Source organism: Odontesthes bonariensis, chromosome 5 (assembly GCF_027942865.1).
Source record: "Odontesthes bonariensis isolate fOdoBon6 chromosome 5, fOdoBon6.hap1, whole genome shotgun sequence".
Taxonomy (NCBI): Eukaryota; Metazoa; Chordata; class Actinopteri; order Atheriniformes; family Atherinopsidae; genus Odontesthes; species Odontesthes bonariensis.
Window position 1 is genome coordinate 41,223,916 of NC_134510.1, and position 23,054 is coordinate 41,246,969.

At 50.4% G+C, this 23,054-nt stretch overlaps 1 protein-coding gene across 1 annotated transcript; it reads right to left on the bottom strand.

Moving 5' to 3' along the window:
- Nucleotides 1-10: 10 nt before the first annotated feature.
- Nucleotides 11-22,333, bottom strand: slc39a3 (solute carrier family 39 member 3). Its single transcript, XM_075466874.1, has 4 exons — nucleotides 22,070-22,333; nucleotides 6,379-6,604; nucleotides 5,823-5,953; nucleotides 11-729 (listed from the first exon to the last, which is right to left on the bottom strand). Exons 2-4 carry the CDS (start codon nucleotides 6,560-6,562, stop codon nucleotides 85-87), a joined length of 960 nt encoding a protein of 319 aa, XP_075322989.1. The 5' UTR covers nucleotides 6,563-6,604; nucleotides 22,070-22,333; the 3' UTR covers nucleotides 11-84.
- Nucleotides 22,334-23,054: the final 721 nt, after the last annotated feature.

A 23,054-nucleotide genomic window follows, 5' to 3' on the forward strand; every position in this document is an offset into this window, starting at 1 on the left:
AAAGGATTTTTATTGATAAAATTCTGTTGATTTATTACTGAATGAAGCTGGAACGGGAGGAGAGTCAGAGTGGGCCTTTGGCGCTCACAGTTTGATGAAGAGCACGGCGGTGACCACGCTGAAGCCCAGCAGCATCATGGCCACCTTGGGGATGCGGCTCCGGCCCGAGGCGAGCTCGTGCGGCAGGATCTCCATGAAGGTGATGTAGAAGAAGGTGCCGGCCGCCAGGCCCTCCAGCGAGCAGCGCGCCATCTGGTGCCCGGGCGACGTCCTGGTCTCGGTGAGGCCAACGCCCAGCGCGATGCCCAGCGGGGACGTGACGGCGAACAGCAGCAGGCAGCCGGCCACCACCGGGCGCCGCAGCCGGCCCTGCGTCAGCTGGAAGCTCAGGCTGAAGGCGATGATGCTCTTGTGGATGGTCAGGGCCAGGCAGACCTCCAGGACCTCCCCCCCGTCCTCCAGCAGCCCCACCGCCAGGCCCTCGAACACCGAGTGCAGCGACAGCGAGAAAACCAGGATGAAGGCGCGCAGCGCCGACTGGGAGCCCAGGTCCACGTGGAAGTGGCCGTCCTGGGCGGCGCCCGCCTGGATGCCGGCGTCCGCCATCAGGGCCCGGTGCTCCTCCGGGTGGGAGGAAGACCGGTCCCTGAAGGCCAGGACCACCTGCTCCAGAACCAGGACCAGGAAGAAGCCCATGGCCACGATGAACTCAGGCAGCGGGAACTGGAGCTGCGACAGAAAGAGAGGAGCATCACAATAACACAGAATTACAATTAATATTAATTCAATTCAATTCCTTAGAGTGAGAAAACAAAAAGATTAAAGCTTCTATATTCAGTAAAACTCCTTCTTCCTGTTCCTGGGAGCATATATCAGGGCGTCTGAGGAGTAAAACTCCTTCTTCCTGTTCCTGGGAGCATATATCAGGGCGTCTGAGGAGTAAAACTCCTTCTTCCTGTTCCTGGGAGCATATATAGAATGCGTTCTAGAATGCGCCGCTGAGGGTGGCAGCACGTTGGAGTAGCTCTGTACCTCACATTGAGATTTATTCTTTTTCTGAATTTCATTCCTGTTATTTCTTGGAAGAAATTGCATTTTTTGGACAACTGTTCCTTCCTGCCTTGGATGCTGTGCAGCTGGATTGATTTTTCCCAATACTTTTGTATATTTTGCTCTTTTGTTATGATGCATCACCATAGCAACAGGGTGGTTTACAACAGGGAGCAGCTGATTAACATTGGAAAAGCAGAAATAATTCGACAACTGAAGCCAGAAATCCCACTGGAATTGAAAAGGAGGCGTCGTGGATGCAGAGCAGGAGCAAAGAGGAGAGAAAGAAAGAAGAAGTTCAAACCATCTCTGCCATCCGTCATCATGGGCAATGTAAGATCGTTAGCTAACAAGTTGGATGAACTTCTAGCCTTGACAAGGACTCAACAAGAATATCGGGAATGTAGCATTATGTGTTTTACTGAGACATGGCTGCAGGATCATATCCCCGACTCCAGCGTCTCTCTGCCGGGCTTCCTGACTGTACGAGCAGATCGAGATTTAAAGAGTAGCAGGAAAAGGAAAGGGGGTGGATTGGCAGTGCTTGTCAACAACAGATGGTGTCACCCAGGACATGTAACTGTGAAGAGTCGTCTCTGCAGTCCTGACATTGGACTATTGGCAGTAAGTTTTCGTCCATATTATTTGCCAAGAGAGTTCACCAGTGTTGTTTTGGTGGCTGTTTACATTCCACCCTCAGCTGTTGCCGACACTGCATGTGATGTCATCAGTTCCGTTGTTGCTAAGATACAGACACAACACCCCAATTCTTTTGTGGCAATATCTGGTGATTTTAATCATGCCTCACTCTCTGCTACACTGCCAACTTTTCAACAGTTTGTCAGCTGCTCTACCAGAGAAAACAAGACATTGGATTTGTTTTACACAAATGTCAAGGATTCATACATTTCCAAATCAAGACCTCCCCTGGGTAAATCAGATCACAACCTTGTTTTTCTCTGTTCAGTATATAAACCCCTTGTCCAGAGACTTCCTGTCACAAAAAGGACTGTTAGAAAGTGGTCACAGGAAGCTGAAGAAGCCTTACAGGGTTGTTTTGATGCAACCGATTGGATTTCTCTTTGTAAGCCACATGGAGAGGACATTAATGCCATGACTGAGTGTGTGACTGACTATATAAACTTCTGTGTGGACAACACCATCCCCACCAGAACAGTGAGATGCTTCCCTAATAACAAACCCTGGATCACCAGTGAGCTAAAGGAACTATTGAACAAGAAAAAAAGAGCCTTTAGGGAGCGAGACAGGGAGTTACTGAGGAGTATACAGAAGCAGCTCAAAGTCAAAATCAGAGAGAGCAAGGAGGTGTATAGAAAGAAGCTTGAGAGTAAACTGCAGAGGAACAATATCAGAGATGTGTGGTCAGGAATGAAGAAGATCACAGGCCTCAAGCAGAGGGAGGATCGGATGGATGGAAGTCTGGACAGAGCAAATGAGCTGAACACATTCTTCAACAGGTTCAGTTCAGGAACAAGCTCACCATCCTCCCCTCCTGTTCCCAGCCAAAGAGACATCCCACCCTCCTCTGACCCACAGCTTTCCTGTAACATCTCCACCTCAGTCATGGATTCTTCTGCTTCCACTAGTTTGTCTTCAACCCAATCAGGAGATGCCGCTGTCCCCTTTGCCTCCCCCTCCCACTTTTCTGTTTCTATAAGTCAGGGGAAGAGGCAGTTGGAGAGACTGAGGCAGTTGGAGAGACTGAACCGGAACAAGGCTGCAGGTCCAGATGGGGTCAGCCCCCGAGTCCTGAAGGCCTGTGCAGAGCAGCTCTGTGGGATTCTGCAACACCTTTTCAACCTTAGCTTGACCCAAGAGAAGGTACCACTGTTGTGGAAGACATCCTGTTTGGTTCCGGTACCAAAGAAAACTCATCCTTCAGACATCAATGACTACAGACCTGTTGCCCTGACATCCCACATCATGAAGGTCCTGGAGAGACTCCTGCTGACCCACCTGTGTAAGCAAACCAGCACATATCAGGACCCCCTGCAGTTTGCTTATCGCCATGGAGTTGGAGTTGAAGACGCTATCATACACCTGCTTCAACAAACCCACTGTCATCTGGACAAAGCAGGCAGCACTGTGAGGATCATGTTCTTTGATTTCTCCAGTGCATTTAACACAATCCAGCCTGATCTGCTTAGTCTGAAACTCCAGAAGACTCAGGTGGAGGCCTCAACAATCACCTGGATTAATGACTACCTGACAAACAGACCACAGTTTGTCAGACTGAAGAATTGTGTGTCTAACCAGGTGATCAGCAGCACAGGAGCACCACAGGGGACTGTACTCTCACCATTCCTTTTCACTCTGTACACTTCAGACTTCCAGTACAAGTCAGACTCCTGTCATCTACAGAAATATTCAGATGACTCTGCAGTTGTCGGGTGTATCAGAGATGGACAAGAAGCTGAGTACAGAGAGCTGGTGGACCGCTTTGTGGCATGGTGTGGGAACAATCATTTCATCTTGAATGTTAACAAAACAAAGGAGATGATTGTAGATTTCAGGAGAAACAGGGTCAGATCAAACCCTGTTTCCATCATGGGAGAAGAAGTGGAGGTGGTTGAGGAATATAAATACCTTGGTGTTCATGTGGACAACAGACTGGACTGGAGACACAACAGTGAAGCAATCTACAAGAAAGGACAGAGCAGACTGTACTTCTTGAGGAAGCTAAGGTCCTTCAAGGTTTGCAGCAAGATGTTGCAGATCTTCTACAAGTCTGTTGTTGAGAGCGTCATTTCCTCTGGCATCATCTGTTAGGGCAGCAGCATCAGAACCAGGGACCTAAAAAGACTCAACAACCTGATAAGGAAGGCTGGTTCTGTTCTGGGGACGGCTGTGGAACCTCTGGAGACAATAATGCAAAGAAGGATTTTGCATAAAATCAAGAGAATTATGGACAACCCTGAACATCCTCTCCATGAGACTGTTATCAGAAAACAGAGTCTCTTCAGTCAAAGGCTTCTTCAGTTTGGATGCAAAACGGACCGCTACAGGAAATCTTTCCTGCCCACAGCCATCAGCATCTATAATAACTCTTTGATTTAATTGAGCTACATCAACATTTAATTTCCCTCTGGGATAAATAAAGTATTTTTGAATTGAATTTGAATTGAATTGAATATCAGGGCGTCTGAGGTGTAAAACTCCTTCTTCCTGTTCCTGGGAGCATATATCAGGGCGTCTGAGGCGTAAAACTCCTTCTTCCTGTTCCTGGGAGCATATATCAGGGCGTCTGAGGTGTAAAACTCCTTCTTCCTGTTCCTGGGAGCATATATCGGGGCGTCTGAGGTGTAAAACTCCTTCTTCCTGTTCCTGGGAGCATATATCAGAGCGTCTGAGTGTAAAACTCCTTCTTCCTGTTCCTGGGAGCATATATCAGGGCGTCTGAGGTGTAAAACTCCTTCTTCCTGTTCCTGGGAGCATATATCAGGGCGTCTGAGGTGTTAAACTCCTTCTTCCTGTTCCTGGGAGCATATATCGGGGCGTCTGAGGTGTAAAACTCCTTCTTCCTGTTCCTGGGAGCATATATCAGGGCGTCTGAGGTGTAAAACTCCTTCTTCCTGTTCCTGGGAGCATATATCAGGGCGTCTGAGGTGTAAAACTTCTTCCTGCCGTTCTGATTTTCATTTCTAAAGTACGACACTCCTTAAGTTGGCACCGCCTTCTCCACCAACCTCGCCTCCTCCGCTAAGCCCCGCCCACTCACATCCACCCTGCCGGACAGATGAAGCCAGCTTCTGGTGGAAATGTTCTGCTGTCAGCTGCACTGAGGAGCATGCATCTTCCATCCAGCAGCAGCCTCAGAGGATATCAGAGCCCAGTGGATAAACTGAGGCTAATGTTCCAGCAGAGTTAGCTAAAGACTGTGGATGAACTGTATCTGAGGCTAATGTTCCAGCAGAGTTAGCTAAAGACTGTGGATGAACTCTATCTGAGGCTAATGTTCCAGCAGAGTTAGCTAAAGACTGTGGATGAACTCTACCTGAGGCTAATGTTCCAGCAGAGTTAGCTAAAGACTGTGGATGAACTCTATCTGAGGCTAATGTTCCAGCAGAGTTAGCTAAAGACTGTGGATAAACTCTGAGGCTAATGTTCCAGCAGAGTTAGCTAAAGACTGTGAATGAACTCTATCTGAGGCTAATGTTCCAGCAGAGTTAGCTAAAGACTGTAGATAAACTCTATCTGAGGCTAATGTTCCAGCAGAGTTAGCTAAAGACTGTGGATGAACTCTATCTGAGGCTAATGTTCCAGCAGAGTTAGCTAAAGACTGTGGATAAACTCTGAGGCTAATGTTCCAGCAGAGTTAGCTAAAGACTGTGGATGAACTCTGAGGCTAATGTTCCAGCAGAGTTAGCTAAAGACTGTGGATGAACTCTGAGGCTAATGTTCCAGCAGAGTTAGCTAAAGACTGTGAATGAACTCTATCTGAGGCTAATGTTCCAGCAGAGTTAGCTAAAGACTGTGAATGAACTCTATCTGAGGCTAATGTTCCAGCAGAGTTAGCTAAAGACTGTGGATAAACTCTATCTGAGGCTAATGTTCCAGCAGAGTTAGCTAAAGACTGTGGATAAACTCTATCTGAGGCTAATGTTCCAGCAGAGTTAGCTAGCTAAAGACTGTGGATGTGCAGCTCTGGGGAACAGGAAGCTGAAACGTACACTTTTCTGTTTAACGCTTTAACTTCTGATTAGTGAATTCATCACCTGAGGAGCCCCTCTCAGATCAGTGGGGAGTCTTACCTTGATGCCGGCGTTGCTGAAGGCCTCGCCGATGCCCTGCAGGTAGTCGGGCAGCAGGTCCAGCAGGCAAGTGGCCAAGAAAACGCCTCCAGCGAAGCAGCTGATCAGACTCAGCAGCCGGCGGCGCACGTCTGAAACACCCACCGGAGAAATCATGAAGCTGGTTCCATATCACATGGAGCCAGAAGCCCAGAAACATTCCCCCACATGTGAATAAACCTTCATTTAGCTCCGCGTTAATACGCATCATTTCTGTAACTTGTGCCATAAAAGGGCAGAAATAAAGACGTTAAAGGAGAGAAATGTGTAAAAATGTCAAAATAAATATTTAAAAGTTTATAAAAAAGATGGAATAAAGTGAATAAATATCTGACAAATTCAAATTTAAAGCTAAAATGTGACTTTAAAGTGAGTTTTGGTGTGAAATGTTGCTTCATAAATCCATTTATTTCAGATTTGAACAGCACGAACATCTGGAATAACTTCAGATTAACAAACTTTAATATAAAATATGATAAATCGAACTTCCTGTTCACTGAGCTTTAAAAAGCTTTACCTGGGTCCACGCTGAAGCGGCCCCCCCCCCGGACGATGCAGAGGGGCCCGAACCCGAACAGCAGCGTGACGGACAACAGGACCACCAGAGCCCCGAGCTTCAGCTCCAGCGCCGGGACGTCGGCCGGGTTGATCCGCGGCGCCGCCGGGTTCCTAATGAGCGCAGAGGAGGCGGCGGGCAGCATGTTTAGAGCCGGCCCCGCTGTGCGGGTCCAGAGGAGCCCGACCTGTGGGACAGAGGGACCAGAACCCTGTCACAACTCTGTCACAGCTCTGTCACAGCTCTGTCACAACTCTGTCACAGCTCTGTCACAGCTCTGTCACAGCTCTGTCACAACTCTGTCACAGCTCTGTCACAGCTCTGTCACAACTCTGTCACAACTCTGTCACAACTCTGTCACAACCCTGTCACAACCCTGTCACAGCTCTGTCACAGCTCTGTCACAACTCTCACAGCTCTGTCACAGCCCTGTCACAGCTCTGTCACAACTCTGTCACAACCCTGTCACAGCTCTGTCACAGCTCTGTCACAACTCTCACAGCTCTGTCACAGCTCTGTCACAGCTCTGTCACAGCTCTGCCACAGCTCTGTCACAGCTCTGTCACAGCTCTGTCACAACCCTGTCACAACTCTGTCACAGCTCTGTCACAGCTCTGTCACAACTCTGTCACAGCTCTGTCACAGCTCTGTCACAGCTCTGTCACAACTCTGTCACAGCCCTGTCACAGCTCTGTCACAACTCTGTCACAGCTCTGTCACAGCCCTGTCACAACTCTGTCACAGCTCTGTCACAGCTCTGTCACAACTCTGTCACAGCTCTGTCACAACTCTGTCACAGCTCTGTCACAACTCTGTCACAGCTCTGTCACAGCCCTGTCACAACTCTGTCACAGCTCTGTCACAACTCTGTCACAGCTCTGTCACAGCTCTGTCACAGCTCTGTCACAGCTCTGTCACAACTCTGTCACAGCTCTGTCACAGCTCTGTCACAGCTCTGTCACAGCTCTGTCACAGCTCTGTCACAGCTCTGTCACAGCCCTGTCACAACTCTGTCACAACTCTGTCACAACTCTGTCACAGCCCTGTCACAACTCTGTCACAGCTCTGTCACAGCTCTGTCACAACTCTGTCACAGCTCTGTCACAACTCTGTCACAGCTCTGTCACAACTCTGTCACAGCTCTGTCACAGCCCTGTCACAACTCTGTCACAGCTCTGTCACAGCTCTGTCACAGCCCTGTCACAGCTCTGTCACAACTCTGTCACAGCTCTGTCACAGCTCTGTCAACTCTGTCACAGCTCTGTCACAGCTCTGTCACAGCTCTGTCAACTCTGTCACAACTCTGTCACAGCTCTGTCACAGCTCTGTCACAGCTCTGTCAACTCTGTCACAACTCTGTCACAGCTCTGTCACAGCTCTGTCACAGCTCTGTCACAGCTCTGTCACAGCTCTGTCAACTCTGTCACAACTCTGTCACAGCTCTGTCACAACTCTGTCACAGCTCTGTCACAGCTCTGTCACAGCTCTGTCACAGCTCTGTCAACTCTGTCACAACTCTGTCACAGCTCTGTCACAGCTCTGTCACAGCTCTGTCACAACTCTGTCACAGCTCTGTCACAGCTCTGTCACAGCTCTGTCACAACTCTGTCACAGCTCTGTCACAACTCTGTCACAGCTCTGTCACAGCTCTGTCACAGCTCTGTCACAACTCTGTCACAGCTCTGTCACAACTCTGTCACAGCTCTGTCACAGCTCTGTCACAGCTCTGTCACAGCTCTGTCACAACTCTGTCACAGCTCTGTCACAACTCTGTCACAGCTCTGTCACAGCTCTGTCACAGCTCTGTCACAGCTCTGTCAACTCTGTCACAACTCTGTCACAGCTCTGTCACAACTCTGTCACAGCTCTGTCACAGCTCTGTCACAGCTCTGTCACAACTCTGTCACAGCTCTGTCACAGCTCTGTCACAGCTCTGTCACAGCTCTGTCACAGCTCTGTCACAACTCTGTCACAGCTCTGTCACAGCTCTGTCACAACTCTGTCACAACTCTGTCACAGCTCTGTCACAGCTCTGTCACAGCTCTGTCACAACTCTGTCACAGCTCTGTCACAGCTCTGTCACAGCTCTGTCACAGCTCTGTCAACCCTGTCACAACTCTGTCACAACTCTGTCACAGCTCTGTCACAGCTCTGTCAACCCTGTCACAACTCTGTCACAGCTCTGTCAACTCTGTCACAGCTCTGTCACAACTCTGTCACAGCTCTGTCACAGCTCTGTCACAGCTCTGTCACAGCTCTGTCAACTCTGTCACAACTCTGTCACAGCTCTGTCACAGCTCTGTCACAGCTCTGTCAACTCTGTCACAGCTCTGTCAACTCTGTCACAGCTCTGTCAACTCTGTCACAGCTCTGTCACAACCCTGTCACAGCTCTGTCACAACCCTGTCACAACTCTGTCACAGCTCTGTCACAGCTCTGTCACAACTCTGTCACAACTCTGTCACAGCTCTGTCACAGCTCTGTCACAGCTCTGTCACAGCTCTGTCACAGCTCTGTCACAACTCTGTCACAACTCTGTCACAGCTCTGTCACAGCCCTGTCACAGCTCTGTCACAGCTCTGTCACAACCCTGTCACAACTCTGTCACAGCTCTGTCACAACCCTGTCACAACTCTGTCACAGCTCTGTCACAGCTCTGTCACAGCTCTGTCACAGCTCTGTCACAACTCTGTCACAGCTCTGTCACAGCTCTGTCACAGCTCTGTCACAGCTCTGTCACAACCCTGTCACAGCTCTGTCACAGCTCTGTCACAACTCTGTCACAGCTCTGTCACAACCCTGTCACAACTCTGTCACAGCTCTGTCACAGCTCTGTCACAACTCTGTCACAACCCTGTCACAGCTCTGTCACAGCTCTGTCACAGCTCTGTCACAGCTCTGTCACAACTCTGTCACAACTCTGTCACAGCTCTGTCACAGCTCTGTCACAGCTCTGTCACAGCTCTGTCACAGCTCTGTCACAGCTCTGTCACAACTCTGTCACAGCTCTGTCACAGCTCTGTCACAGCTCTGTCACAGCTCTGTCACAACCCTGTCACAGCTCTGTCACAGCTCTGTCACAGCTCTGTCACAGCTCTGTCACAACCCTGTCACAGCTCTGTCACAACTCTGTCACAGCTCTGTCACAGCTCTGTCACAGCTCTGTCACAGCTCTGTCACAGCTCTGTCACAGCTCTGTCACAACTCTGTCACAGCTCTGTCACAGCTCTGTCACAACTCTGTCACAGCTCTGTCACAGCCCTGTCACAACTCTGTCACAGCTCTGTCACAACTCTGTCACAGCTCTGTCACAGCTCTGTCAACTCTGTCACAACTCTGTCACAGCTCTGTCACAGCTCTGTCACAACTCTGTCACAGCTCTGTCACAGCTCTGTCACAGCTCTGTCAACTCTGTCACAACTCTGTCACAGCTCTGTCACAGCTCTGTCACAGCTCTGTCAACCCTGTCACAACTCTGTCACAGCTCTGTCACAGCTCTGTCACAGCTCTGTCAACTCTGTCACAGCTCTGTCACAGCTCTGTCAACTCTGTCACAACTCTGTCACAGCTCTGTCACAGCTCTGTCACAGCTCTGTCACAGCTCTGTCACAGCTCTGTCACAGCTCTGTCAACCCTGTCACAGCTCTGTCACAGCTCTGTCACAGCTCTGTCACAGCTCTGTCACAGCTCTGTCACAGCTCTGTCAACTCTGTCACAGCTCTGTCACAACCCTGTCACAGCTCTGTCACAACCCTGTCACAACTCTGTCACAGCTCTGTCACAGCTCTGTCACAACCCTGTCACAGCTCTGTCACAGCTCTGTCACAGCTCTGTCACAACCCTGTCACAACTCTGTCACAACTCTGTCACAGCTCTGTCACAACTCTGTCACAGCTCTGTCACAGCTCTGTCACAACTCTGTCACAACTCTGTCACAGCTCTGTCACAGCTCTGTCACAGCTCTGTCACAGCTCTGTCACAGCTCTGTCACAGCTCTGTCACAGCTCTGTCACAACCCTGTCACAACTCTCACAGCTCTGTCACAGCTCTGTCACAACCCTGTCACAACTCTCACAGCTCTGTCACAGCTCTGTCACAACCCTGTCACAGCTCTGTCACAGCTCTGTCACAACTCTGTCACAGCTCTGTCACAGCTCTGTCACAGCTCTGTCACAACCCTGTCACAACTCTGTCACAGCTCTGTCACAACCCTGTCACAACTCTGTCACAGCTCTGTCACAGCTCTGTCACAGCTCTGTCACAACCCTGTCACAACTCTGTCACAGCTCTGTCACAGCTCTGTCACAACTCTGTCACAACTCTGTCACAGCTCTGTCACAGCTCTGTCACAGCTCTGTCACAGCTCTGTCACAGCTCTGTCACAGCTCTGTCACAGCTCTGTCACAACCCTGTCACAACTCTCACAGCTCTGTCACAGCTCTGTCACAACCCTGTCACAACTCTCACAGCTCTGTCACAGCTCTGTCACAACCCTGTCACAGCTCTGTCACAGCTCTGTCACAACTCTCACAGCTCTGTCACAGCCCTGTCACAGCTCTGTCACAGCTCTGTCACAGCTCTGTCACAGCTCTGTCAACTCTGTCACAGCTCTGTCACAGCTCTGTCACAGCTCTGTCACAGCTCTGTCACAACTCTGTCACAGCTCTGTCACAGCTCTGTCACAACTCTGTCACAGCTCTGTCACAGCTCTGTCACAGCTCTGTCACAGCTCTGTCACAACCCTGTCACAACTCTCACAGCTCTGTCACAGCTCTGTCACAACCCTGTCACAACTCTCACAGCTCTGTCACAGCTCTGTCACAACCCTGTCACAGCTCTGTCACAGCTCTGTCACAGCTCTGTCACAGCTCTGTCACAGCTCTGTCACAGCTCTGTCAACTCTGTCACAGCTCTGTCACAGCTCTGTCACAACCCTGTCACAGCTCTGTCACAGCTCTGTCACAGCTCTGTCACAGCTCTGTCACAACTCTCACAGCTCTGTCACAGCTCTGTCACAGCTCTGTCACAGCTCTGTCACAGCTCTGTCACAACTCTCACAGCTCTGTCACAGCTCTGTCACAGCTCTGTCACAGCTCTGTCACAGCTCTGTCACAGCTCTGTCACAACTCTCACAGCTCTGTCACAGCTCTGTCACAGCTCTGTCACAGCTCTGTCACAACTCTGTCACAACTCTGTCACAACTCTGTCACAACCCTGTCACAGCTCTGTCACAGCTCTGTCACAGCTCTGTCACAGCTCTGTCACAGCTCTGTCACAGCTCTGTCACAGCTCTGTCACAGCTCTGTCACAACTCTCACAGCTCTGTCACAGCTCTGTCACAGCTCTGTCACAGCTCTGTCACAGCTCTGTCACAACTCTGTCACAGCTCTGTCACAGCTCTGTCACAACTCTGTCACAACTCTCACAGCTCTGTCACAGCTCTGTCACAGCTCTGTCACAGCTCTGTCACAGCTCTGTCACAGCTCTGCCACAGCTCTGTCACAGCTCTGTCACAGCTCTGTCACAGCTCTGTCACAGCTCTGTCACAGCTCTGTCACAGCTCTGTCACAACCCTGTCACAACTCTGTCACAGCTCTGTCACAGCTCTGTCACAGCTCTGTCACAACTCTGTCACAGCTCTGTCACAGCTCTGTCACAGCTCTGTCACAACTCTGTCACAACTCTGTCACAGCTCTGTCACAGCTCTGTCACAGCTCTGTCACAGCTCTGTCACAGCTCTGTCAACTCTGTCACAACTCTGTCACAGCTCTGTCACAGCTCTGTCACAGCTCTGTCACAGCTCTGTCACAGCTCTGTCACAGCTCTGTCACAACTCTGTCACAGCTCTGTCACAGCTCTGTCACAGCTCTGTCACAGCTCTGTCACAGCTCTGTCAACTCTGTCACAACTCTGTCACAGCTCTGTCACAGCTCTGTCACAGCTCTGTCACAGCTCTGTCACAGCTCTGTCACAGCTCTGTCAACTCTGTCACAACTCTGTCACAGCTCTATCACAGCTCTGTCACAGCTCTGTCACAGCTCTGTCACAGCTCTGTCACAACTCTGTCACAGCTCTGTCACAGCTCTGTCAACCCTGTCACAACTCTGTCACAGCTCTGTCACAGCTCTGTCACAACTCTGTCACAGCTCTGTCACAGCTCTGTCACAGCTCTGTCACAGCTCTGTCACAGCTCTGTCACAACTCTGTCACAGCTCTGTCACAGCCCTGTCACAGCTCTGTCACAGCTCTGTCACAGCTCTGTCACAGCTCTGTCACAACTCTGTCACAGCTCTGTCACAGCTCTGTCAACCCTGTCACAGCTCTGTCACAGCTCTGTCACAACCCTGTCACAACTCTCACAGCTCTGTCACAGCTCTGTCACAACTCTGTCACAGCTCTGTCACAGCTCTGTCAGAGCTCTGTCACAGCTCTGTCACAGCTCTGTCAACCCTGTCACAACTCTGTCACAACTCTGTCACAGCTCTGTCACAGCTCTGTCAACCCTGTCACAACTCTGTCACAGCTCTGTCACAGCTCTGTCACAGCTCTGTCACAGCTCTGTCACAGCTCTGTCACAGCTCTGTCACAGCTCTGTCAACTCTGTCACAGCTCTGTCACAACCCTGTCACAGCTCTGTCACAACCCTGTCACAACTCTGTCACAGCTCTGTCACAGCTCTGTCACAACTCTGTCACAACTCTGTCACAGCTCTGTCACAGCTCTGTCACAGCTCTGTCACAGCTCTGTCACAACTCTGTCACAACTCTGTCACAGCTCTGTCACAGCTCTGTCACAGCCCTGTCACAGCTCTGTCACAGCTCTGTCACAGCTCTGTCACAGCTCTGTCACAGCTCTGTCACAGCTCTGTCACAGCTCTGTCACAGCTCTGTCACAGCTCTGTCACAGCTCTGTCACAACTCTGTCACAGCTCTGTCACAGCTCTGTCACAGCTCTGTCACAACTCTGTCACAGCTCTGTCACAGCTCTGTCACAGCTCTGTCACAGCTCTGTCACAGCTCTGTCACAGCTCTGTCACAGCTCTGTCACAACTCTGTCACAGCTCTGTCACAGCTCTGTCACAGCTCTGTCACAGCTCTGTCACAACCCTGTCACAACTCTGTCACAGCTCTGTCACAGCTCTGTCACAACTCTGTCACAACTCTGTCACAGCTCTGTCACAGCTCTGTCACAGCTCTGTCACAACCCTGTCACAACTCTGTCACAACTCTGTCACAGCTCTGTCACAGCTCTGTCACAACCCTGTCACAACTCTGTCACAGCTCTGTCACAACCCTGTCACAACTCTGTCACAACCCTGTCACAACTCTGTCACAGCTCTGTCACAACCCTGTCACAACTCTGTCACAACCCTGTCACAACTCTGTCACAACTCTGTCACAGCTCTGTCACAACTCTGTCACAACTCTGTCACAGCTCTGTCACAGCTCTGTCACAGCTCTGTCACAGCTCTGTCACAACTCTGTCACAGCTCTGTCACAGCTCTGTCACAGCTCTGTCACAACCCTGTCACAACTCTGTCACAGCTCTGTCACAGCTCTGTCACAGCTCTGTCACAACCCTGTCACAACTCTGTCACAACTCTGTCACAACCCTGTCACAACTCTGTCACAACTCTGTCACAGCTCTGTCACAGCTCTGTCACAACTCTGTCACAACTCTGTCACAACCCTGTCACAGCTCTGTCACAACCCTGTCACAACTCTGTCACAGCTCTGTCACAGCTCTGTCACAGCTCTGTCACAACCCTGTCACAGCTCTGTCACAGCTCTGTCACAACCCTGTCACAACTCTGTCACAACTCTGTCACAGCTCTGTCACAGCTCTGTCACAGCTCTGTCACAGCTCTGTCACAGCTCTGTCACAACTCTGTCACAGCTCTGTCACAACCCTGTCACAGCTCTGTCACAGCTCTGTCACAGCTCTGTCACAGCTCTGTCACAACTCTGTCACAACTCTGTCACAACCCTGTCACAGCTCTGTCACAGCTCTGTCACAGCTCTGTCACAGCTCTGTCACAGCTCTGTCACAACTCTGTCACAGCTCTGTCACAGCTCTGTCACAGCTCTGTCACAGCTCTGTCACAACTCTGTCACAACCCTGTCACAGCTCTGTCACAGCTCTGTCACAACTCTGTCACAGCTCTGTCACAGCTCTGTCACAACTCTGTCACAGCTCTGTCACAGCTCTGTCACAGCTCTGTCACAACTCTGTCACAACTCTGTCACAGCTCTGTCACAGCTCTGTCACAACCCTGTCACAACTCTGTCACAGCTCTGTCACAGCTCTGTCACAACTCTGTCACAACTCTGTCACAGCTCTGTCACAGCTCTGTCACAGCTCTGTCACAACCCTGTCACAACTCTGTCACAGCTCTGTCACAGCTCTGTCACAACTCTGTCACAACTCTGTCACAGCTCTGTCACAGCTCTGTCACAACTCTGTCACAACTCTGTCACAACTCTGTCACAGCTCTGTCAGCTCTGTCACAGCTCTGTCAACTCTGTCACAGCTCTGTCACAGCTCTGTCACAACTCTGTCACAACTCTGTCACAACTCTGTCACAGCTCTGTCAGCTCTGTCACAGCTCTGTCAACTCTGTCACAACTCTGTCACAGCTCTGTCACAACTCTGTCACAGCTCTGTCACAACTCTGTCACAACTCTGTCACAGCTCTGTCACAGCTCTGTCACAACTCTGTCACAACTCTGTCACAGCTCTGTCACAACTCTGTCACAACTCTGTCACAACTCTGTCACAGCTCTGTCACAACTCTGTCACAGCTCTGTCAACTCTGTCACAGCTCTGTCACAGCTCTGTCACAACTCTGTCACAACTCTGTCACAACTCTGTCACAGCTCTGTCAGCTCTGTCACAGCTCTGTCAACTCTGTCACAACTCTGTCACAGCTCTGTCACAACTCTGTCACAGCTCTGTCACAACTCTGTCACAACTCTGTCACAGCTCTGTCACAGCTCTGTCACAACTCTGTCACAACTCTGTCACAGCTCTGTCACAACTCTGTCACAGCTCTGTCACAACTCTGTCACAGCTCTGTCACAACTCTGTCACAGCTCTGTCACAACTCTGTCACAACTCTGTCACAACTCTGTCACAGCTCTGTCAACTCTGTCACAACTCTGTCACAGCTCTGTCACAGCTCTGTCACAGCTCTGTCACAACTCTGTCACAACTCTGTCACAGCTCTGTCACAGCTCTGTCACAACTCTGTCACAACTCTGTCACAACTCTGTCACAGCTCTGTCACAGCTCTGTCACAGCTCTGTCACAGCTCTGTCACAGCTCTGTCAACTCTGTCACAACTCTGTCACAGCTCTGTCACAGCTCTGTCACAGCTCTGTCACAGCTCTGTCAACTCTGTCACAACTCTGTCACAGCTCTGTCACAGCTCTGTCACAGCTCTGTCACAGCTCTGTCACAGCTCTGTCACAGCTCTGTCACATGTCTGTCACAGCTCTGTCACAACTCTGTCACAGCTCTGTCACAGCTCTGTCACAGCTCTGTCACAGCTCTGTCACAGCTCTGTCACAGCTCTGTCAACTCTGTCACAACTCTGTCACAGCTCTGTCACAGCTCTGTCACAGCTCTGTCACAGCTCTGTCACAGCTCTGTCACAGCTCTGTCACAGCTCTGTCAACTCTGTCACAACTCTGTCACAGCTCTGTCACAGCTCTGTCACAGCTCTGTCACAGCTCTGTCACAGCTCTGTCACAGCTCTGTCACAGCTCTGTCAACTCTGTCACAACTCTGTCACAGCTCTGTCACAGCTCTGTCACAGCTCTGTCACAACCCTGTCACAGCTCTGTCACAGCTCTGTCACAACCCTGTCACAGCTCTGTCACAGCTCTGTCACAGCTCTGTCAACTCTGTCACAACTCTGTCACAGCTCTGTCACAGCTCTGTCACAGCTCTGTCAACCCTGTCACAACTCTGTCACAGCTCTATCACAGCTCTGTCACAACTCTGTCACAGCTCTGTCAACTCTGTCACAGCTCTGTCACAGCTCTGTCAACCCTGTCACAACTCTGTCACAGCTCTATCACAGCTCTGTCACAGCTCTGTCACAGCTCTGTCACAGCTCTGTCAACTCTGTCACAGCTCTGTCAACTCTGTCACAGCTCTGTCACAACCCTGTCACAGCTCTGTCACAACCCTGTCACAACTCTGTCACAACTCTGTCACAGCTCTGTCACAACTCTGTCACAACTCTGTCACAGCTCTGTCACAGCTCTGTCACAGCTCTGTCACAACCCTGTCACAGCTCTGTCACAGCTCTGTCACAGCTCTGTCACAGCTCTGTCACAACTCTGTCACAACTCTGTCACAGCTCTGTCACAGCTCTGTCACAACCCTGTCACAACTCTGTCACAACTCTGTCACAGCTCTGTCACAGCTCTGTCACAACCCTGTCACAACTCTGTCAACTCTGTCACAACTCTGTCACAGCTCTGTCACAGCTCTGTCACAGCTCTGTCACAACTCTGTCACAACTCTGTCAACTCTGTCACAGCTCTGTCACAACTCTGTCACAGCTCTGTCACAGCTCTGTCACAACTCTGTCACAACTCTGTCACAGCTCTGTCACAGCTCTGTCACAGCTCTGTCACAACCCTGTCACAACTCTGTCACAACTCTGTCACAGCTCTGTCACAGCTCTGTCACAGCTCTGTCACAACCCTGTCACAACTCTGTCACAGCTCTGTCACAACTCTGTCACAACCCTGTCACAACTCTGTCACAGCTCTGTCACAGCTCTGTCACAACTCTGTCACAACTCTGTCACAGCTCTGTCACAGCTCTGTCACAGCTCTGTCACAGCTCTGTCACAACCCTGTCACAACTCTGTCACAGCTCTGTCACAGCTCTGTCACAGCTCTGTCACAACCCTGTCACAACTCTGTCACAACTCTGTCACAACCCTGTCACAACTCTGTCACAACTCTGTCACAGCTCTGTCACAGCTCTGTCACAACTCTGTCACAACCCTGTCACAACTCTGTCACAACTCTGTCACAACTCTGTCACAACCCTGTCACAGCTCTGTCACAACCCTGTCACAACTCTGTCACAGCTCTGTCACAGCTCTGTCACAGCTCTGTCACAACCCTGTCACAGCTCTGTCACAGCTCTGTCACAACCCTGTCACAACTCTGTCACAACTCTGTCACAGCTCTGTCACAGCTCTGTCACAACTCTGTCACAACTCTGTCACAGCTCTGTCACAGCTCTGTCACAGCTCTGTCACAGCTCTGTCACAACCCTGTCACAGCTCTGTCACAGCTCTGTCACAGCTCTGTCACAGCTCTGTCACAACTCTGTCACAACTCTGTCACAACCCTGTCACAGCTCTGTCACAGCTCTGTCACAGCTCTGTCACAGCTCTGTCACAGCTCTGTCACAACTCTGTCACAGCTCTGTCACAGCTCTGTCACAGCTCTGTCACAGCTCTGTCACAACTCTGTCACAACCCTGTCACAGCTCTGTCACAGCTCTGTCACAACTCTGTCACAGCTCTGTCACAGCTCTGTCACAACTCTGTCACAGCTCTGTCACAGCTCTGTCACAGCTCTGTCACAACTCTGTCACAACTCTGTCACAGCTCTGTCACAGCTCTGTCACAACCCTGTCACAACTCTGTCACAGCTCTGTCACAGCTCTGTCACAGCTCTGTCACAACTCTGTCACAACTCTGTCACAACTCTGTCACAGCTCTGTCAGCTCTGTCACAGCTCTGTCAACTCTGTCACAGCTCTGTCACAGCTCTGTCACAACTCTGTCACAACTCTGTCACAACTCTGTCACAGCTCTGTCAGCTCTGTCACAGCTCTGTCAACTCTGTCACAACTCTGTCACAGCTCTGTCACAACTCTGTCACAGCTCTGTCACAACTCTGTCACAACTCTGTCACAGCTCTGTCACAGCTCTGTCACAACTCTGTCACAACTCTGTCACAGCTCTGTCACAACTCTGTCACAACTCTGTCACAACTCTGTCACAGCTCTGTCACAACTCTGTCACAGCTCTGTCACAACTCTGTCACAACTCTGTCACAACTCTGTCACAGCTCTGTCAACTCTGTCACAACTCTGTCACAGCTCTGTCACAACTCTGTCACAGCTCTGTCAACTCTGTCAACTCTGTCAACTCTGTCACAGCTCTGTCACAACTCTGTCACAGCTCTGTCACAACTCTGTCACAACTCTGTCACAGCTCTGTCACAGCTCTGTCACAACTCTGTCACAACTCTGTCACAACTCTGTCACAGCTCTGTCACAGCTCTGTCACAGCTCTGTCACAGCTCTGTCACAGCTCTGTCACAGCTCTGTCAACTCTGTCACAACTCTGTCACAGCTCTGTCACAGCTCTGTCACAGCTCTGTCACAGCTCTGTCAACTCTGTCACAACTCTGTCACAGCTCTGTCACAGCTCTGTCACAGCTCTGTCACAGCTCTGTCACAGCTCTGTCACAGCTCTGTCACATGTCTGTCACAGCTCTGTCACAACTCTGTCACAGCTCTGTCACAGCTCTGTCACAGCTCTGTCACAGCTCTGTCACAGCTCTGTCACAGCTCTGTCACATGTCTGTCACAGCTCTGTCACAACTCTGTCACAGCTCTGTCACAGCTCTGTCACAGCTCTGTCAACTCTGTCACAACTCTGTCACAGCTCTGTCACAGCTCTGTCACAACTCTGTCACAACTCTGTCACAACTCTGTCACAGCTCTGTCACAGCTCTGTCACAGCTCTGTCACAGCTCTGTCACAGCTCTGTCACAGCTCTGTCAACTCTGTCACAACTCTGTCACAGCTCTGTCACAGCTCTGTCAACTCTGTCACAACTCTGTCACAGCTCTGTCACAGCTCTGTCACAGCTCTGTCACAACCCTGTCACAGCTCTGTCACAGCTCTGTCACAACCCTGTCACAGCTCTGTCACAGCTCTGTCACAGCTCTGTCAACTCTGTCACAACTCTGTCACAGCTCTGTCACAGCTCTGTCACAGCTCTGTCAACCCTGTCACAACTCTGTCACAGCTCTATCACAGCTCTGTCACAACTCTGTCACAGCTCTGTCAACTCTGTCACAGCTCTGTCACAGCTCTGTCAACCCTGTCACAACTCTGTCACAGCTCTATCACAGCTCTGTCACAGCTCTGTCACAGCTCTGTCACAGCTCTGTCAACTCTGTCACAGCTCTGTCAACTCTGTCACAGCTCTGTCACAACCCTGTCACAGCTCTGTCACAACCCTGTCACAACTCTGTCACAACTCTGTCACAGCTCTGTCACAACTCTGTCACAACTCTGTCACAGCTCTGTCACAGCTCTGTCACAGCTCTGTCACAACCCTGTCACAGCTCTGTCACAGCTCTGTCACAGCTCTGTCACAGCTCTGTCACAGCTCTGTCACAGCTCTGTCACAACTCTGTCACAACTCTGTCACAGCTCTGTCACAGCTCTGTCACAACCCTGTCACAACTCTGTCACAACTCTGTCACAGCTCTGTCACAGCTCTGTCACAACCCTGTCACAACTCTGTCAACTCTGTCACAACCCTGTCACAGCTCTGTCACAGCTCTGTCACAGCTCTGTCAACTCTGTCACAACTCTGTCACAGCTCTGTCACAGCTCTGTCACAGCTCTGTCAACCCTGTCACAACTCTGTCACAGCTCTATCACAGCTCTGTCACAACTCTGTCACAGCTCTGTCAACTCTGTCACAGCTCTGTCACAGCTCTGTCACAGCTCTGTCACAGCTCTGTCAACTCTGTCACAGCTCTGTCAACTCTGTCACAGCTCTGTCACAACCCTGTCACAGCTCTGTCACAACTCTGTCACAGCTCTGTCACAACTCTGTCACAACTCTGTCACAGCTCTGTCACAGCTCTGTCACAACTCTGTCACAACTCTGTCAACTCTGTCACAGCTCTGTCACAACTCTGTCACAGCTCTGTCACAGCTCTGTCACAACTCTGTCACAACTCTGTCACAGCTCTGTCACAGCTCTGTCACAGCTCTGTCACAACCCTGTCACAACTCTGTCACAGCTCTGTCACAACCCTGTCACAACTCTGTCAACTCTGTCACAACTCTGTCACAACTCTGTCACAGCTCTGTCACAACTCTGTCACAACTCTGTCACAGCTCTGTCACAGCTCTGTCACAGCTCTGTCAACTCTGTCACAGCTCTGTCACAGCTCTGTCAACTCTGTCACAACTCTGTCACAGCTCTGTCACAGCTCTGTCACAGCTCTGTCAACCCTGTCACAACTCTGTCACAGCTCTGTCACAACTCTGTCACAACTCTGTCACAACCCTGTCACAACTCTGTCACAGCTCTGTCACAGCTCTGTCACAACTCTGTCACAGCTCTGTCACAGCTCTGTCACAGCTCTGTCACAGCTCTGTCACAGCCCTGTCACAACTCTGTCACAGCTCTGTCACAACCCTGTCACAGCTCTGTCACAGCTCTGTCACAACCCTGTCACAACCCTGTCACAGCTCTGTCACAACCCTGTCACAACTCTGTCACAGCTCTGTCACAACCCTGTCACAGCTCTGTCACAACCCTGTCACAACTCTGTCACAGCTCTGTCACAGCTCTGTCACAACTCTGTCACAACTCTGTCACAGCTCTGTCACAGCTCTGTCACAGCTCTGTCACAACCCTGTCACAACTCTGTCACAACTCTGTCACAGCTCTGTCACAGCTCTGTCACAACCCTGTCACAACTCTGTCACAACTCTGTCACAACCCTGTCACAACTCTGTCACAGCTCTGTCACAGCTCTGTCACAACTCTGTCACAGCTCTGTCACAGCTCTGTCACAACTCTGTCACAGCTCTGTCACAGCCCTGTCACAACTCTCACAGCTCTGTCACAGCTCTGTCACAACCCTGTCACAACTCTGTCACAGCTCTGTCACAGCTCTGTCACAGCTCTGTCACAGCTCTGTCACAGCTTGTTTTTCTCACCAGATCTGGCAACACAGGCTGTCACAACATAAAAGACCCAAAAGCACCGAGTCACTTCTTACTGTAAAGATGGTTTGTTCCACCAGAACTTATCCGACTGGACTTTTAAAGGAGCCATAAATCAGAACAGAACTTATTAACGCTGCCGTCGGCAGGTTTTCAAAATTGCGAGTCTAAAGTCGGAAAATTCGAACTGACACAACTTTCAGGTCCCTCCCCCAACCTCTACCAAGCTCCGAATCGCCCCCCAAACCCCTCCCCCTCTGTGGACGAGGTTGTGCACGTGAGTTCACACCAGTGTGCGTGCACACAAGCTGGGGCAGACTCACGCTCAGCAGCGTGTGCACAAGCTGTGATTGACAGGTAGGATTCCTCCACCCTAACGTGATTGGTTAAAAACAGCCGGGAGCGCTCGGTTTTTGTAAGCATGATTACAGGCTTCAGAGGGAGCTACAGATTTCCTTATTTTTCCTAAACAGCCTATTTAATATTCTACTTCAGGAATCCCATGACAGTTCAAGCTAATATGACTAAAAAAAGTTGCCGACCGCAGCTTTAAGCGACTTGGGAACCCCGAAAGGCGCTATATAAGTCCAAGTTATCATTATTATTATAACTATTTGAACCTCAGAACATCTCACCTGTGGCTGCTGCGCAGTCACGTGACGCTCCGGTGACCAGGAGCAGCGGCTCTTCTTCAGGTAAACTCTTCTTCAGGTAAACTCCCGGAGCTTCTGCCTCGGGTCCCGCCCGTTGGAAGTCGGAACTTTCCTCCTGAGAGGATTCTTCTCCGCTCAGGGGTCCAAACGTCCCGGCAGAAAACACGTGACACACCGAGCCGCTCCAGGTCCGGTCTGAGCCTCCTCCTCCTGCCCGGGAAGCGGTGACTCAGTTCCCATCAGCTGATCCCGCCTCAGCTGGAGCTGCCGTCAGCTGGCCACAATAACACAAAATAACTCACTTCCGGTTTACAAAATAAAAGCTTTAGACGCGAAAAGTTTGCGCTGAAACAGGAGAAATGTGACCTCAGCGGAACATTTGAACAATAAAACAGATTTTTATTTAACATCTTTACTTCAGCATAGTTATTCTCTGATGTGTGCTGGTTGGATTTTATTGTTGTGGGTGAATGTGAGATGCTGAATGAGTGTTTCCATCACGTTATTTCTGAGTTTTGTTTTATTGTTCATCTCCTGACAGTCACGAGGTGCTTTTATGAGGTTTTACTGACAGACATAACATCTGAAGGCTTCTCCACTTCTGACTGAGAAACTGTTTGTTTGTGTTAAAGTGCAGAATTTCACATGAAAAAACAAAAGAACAAAATTAGACCAACAGAAGATATTTACTGAGTAAAGCTCAGGGTTATGAGCTGTTTTGGGGACAGTCTCAGGATCACATCATTTGATAAATCAGGACTGATTGAGGTTCTTTTTCCAGCTACGCTTTTATTTTGAAGTCCCGCTCCTCACTTTCCGGTCCCTGCAGCCAGAGGAGGAACCTTCAGGCTCTGCAGGAACCCTGGAACAGCAGGAATCCCAACTGAACAGGTCCCAGAACCAGAACCAGAACCTTAGTTAGAGAACCAGAACCAACCAGTGCCATGTGACCCCACTGAGTGCTGAA

What these genes read in the sequence shown, in the direction of transcription:
- slc39a3 (XM_075466874.1), bottom strand. Translation starts at nt 6,562, where the DNA reads ATGCTGCCCGCCGCCTCCTCTGCGCTCATTAGGAACCCGGCGGCGCCG. An exon ending in CCGCTTCAGCGTGGACCCAG is followed by an intron (nt 5,954 to 6,378) that starts GTAAAGCTTTTT and finishes TGGGTGTTTCAG; the next exon opens with ACGTGCGCCGCCGGCTGCTG. An exon ending in TCAGCAACGCCGGCATCAAG is followed by an intron (nt 730 to 5,822) that starts GTAAGACTCCCC and finishes TTTCTGTCGCAG; the next exon opens with CTCCAGTTCCCGCTGCCTGA.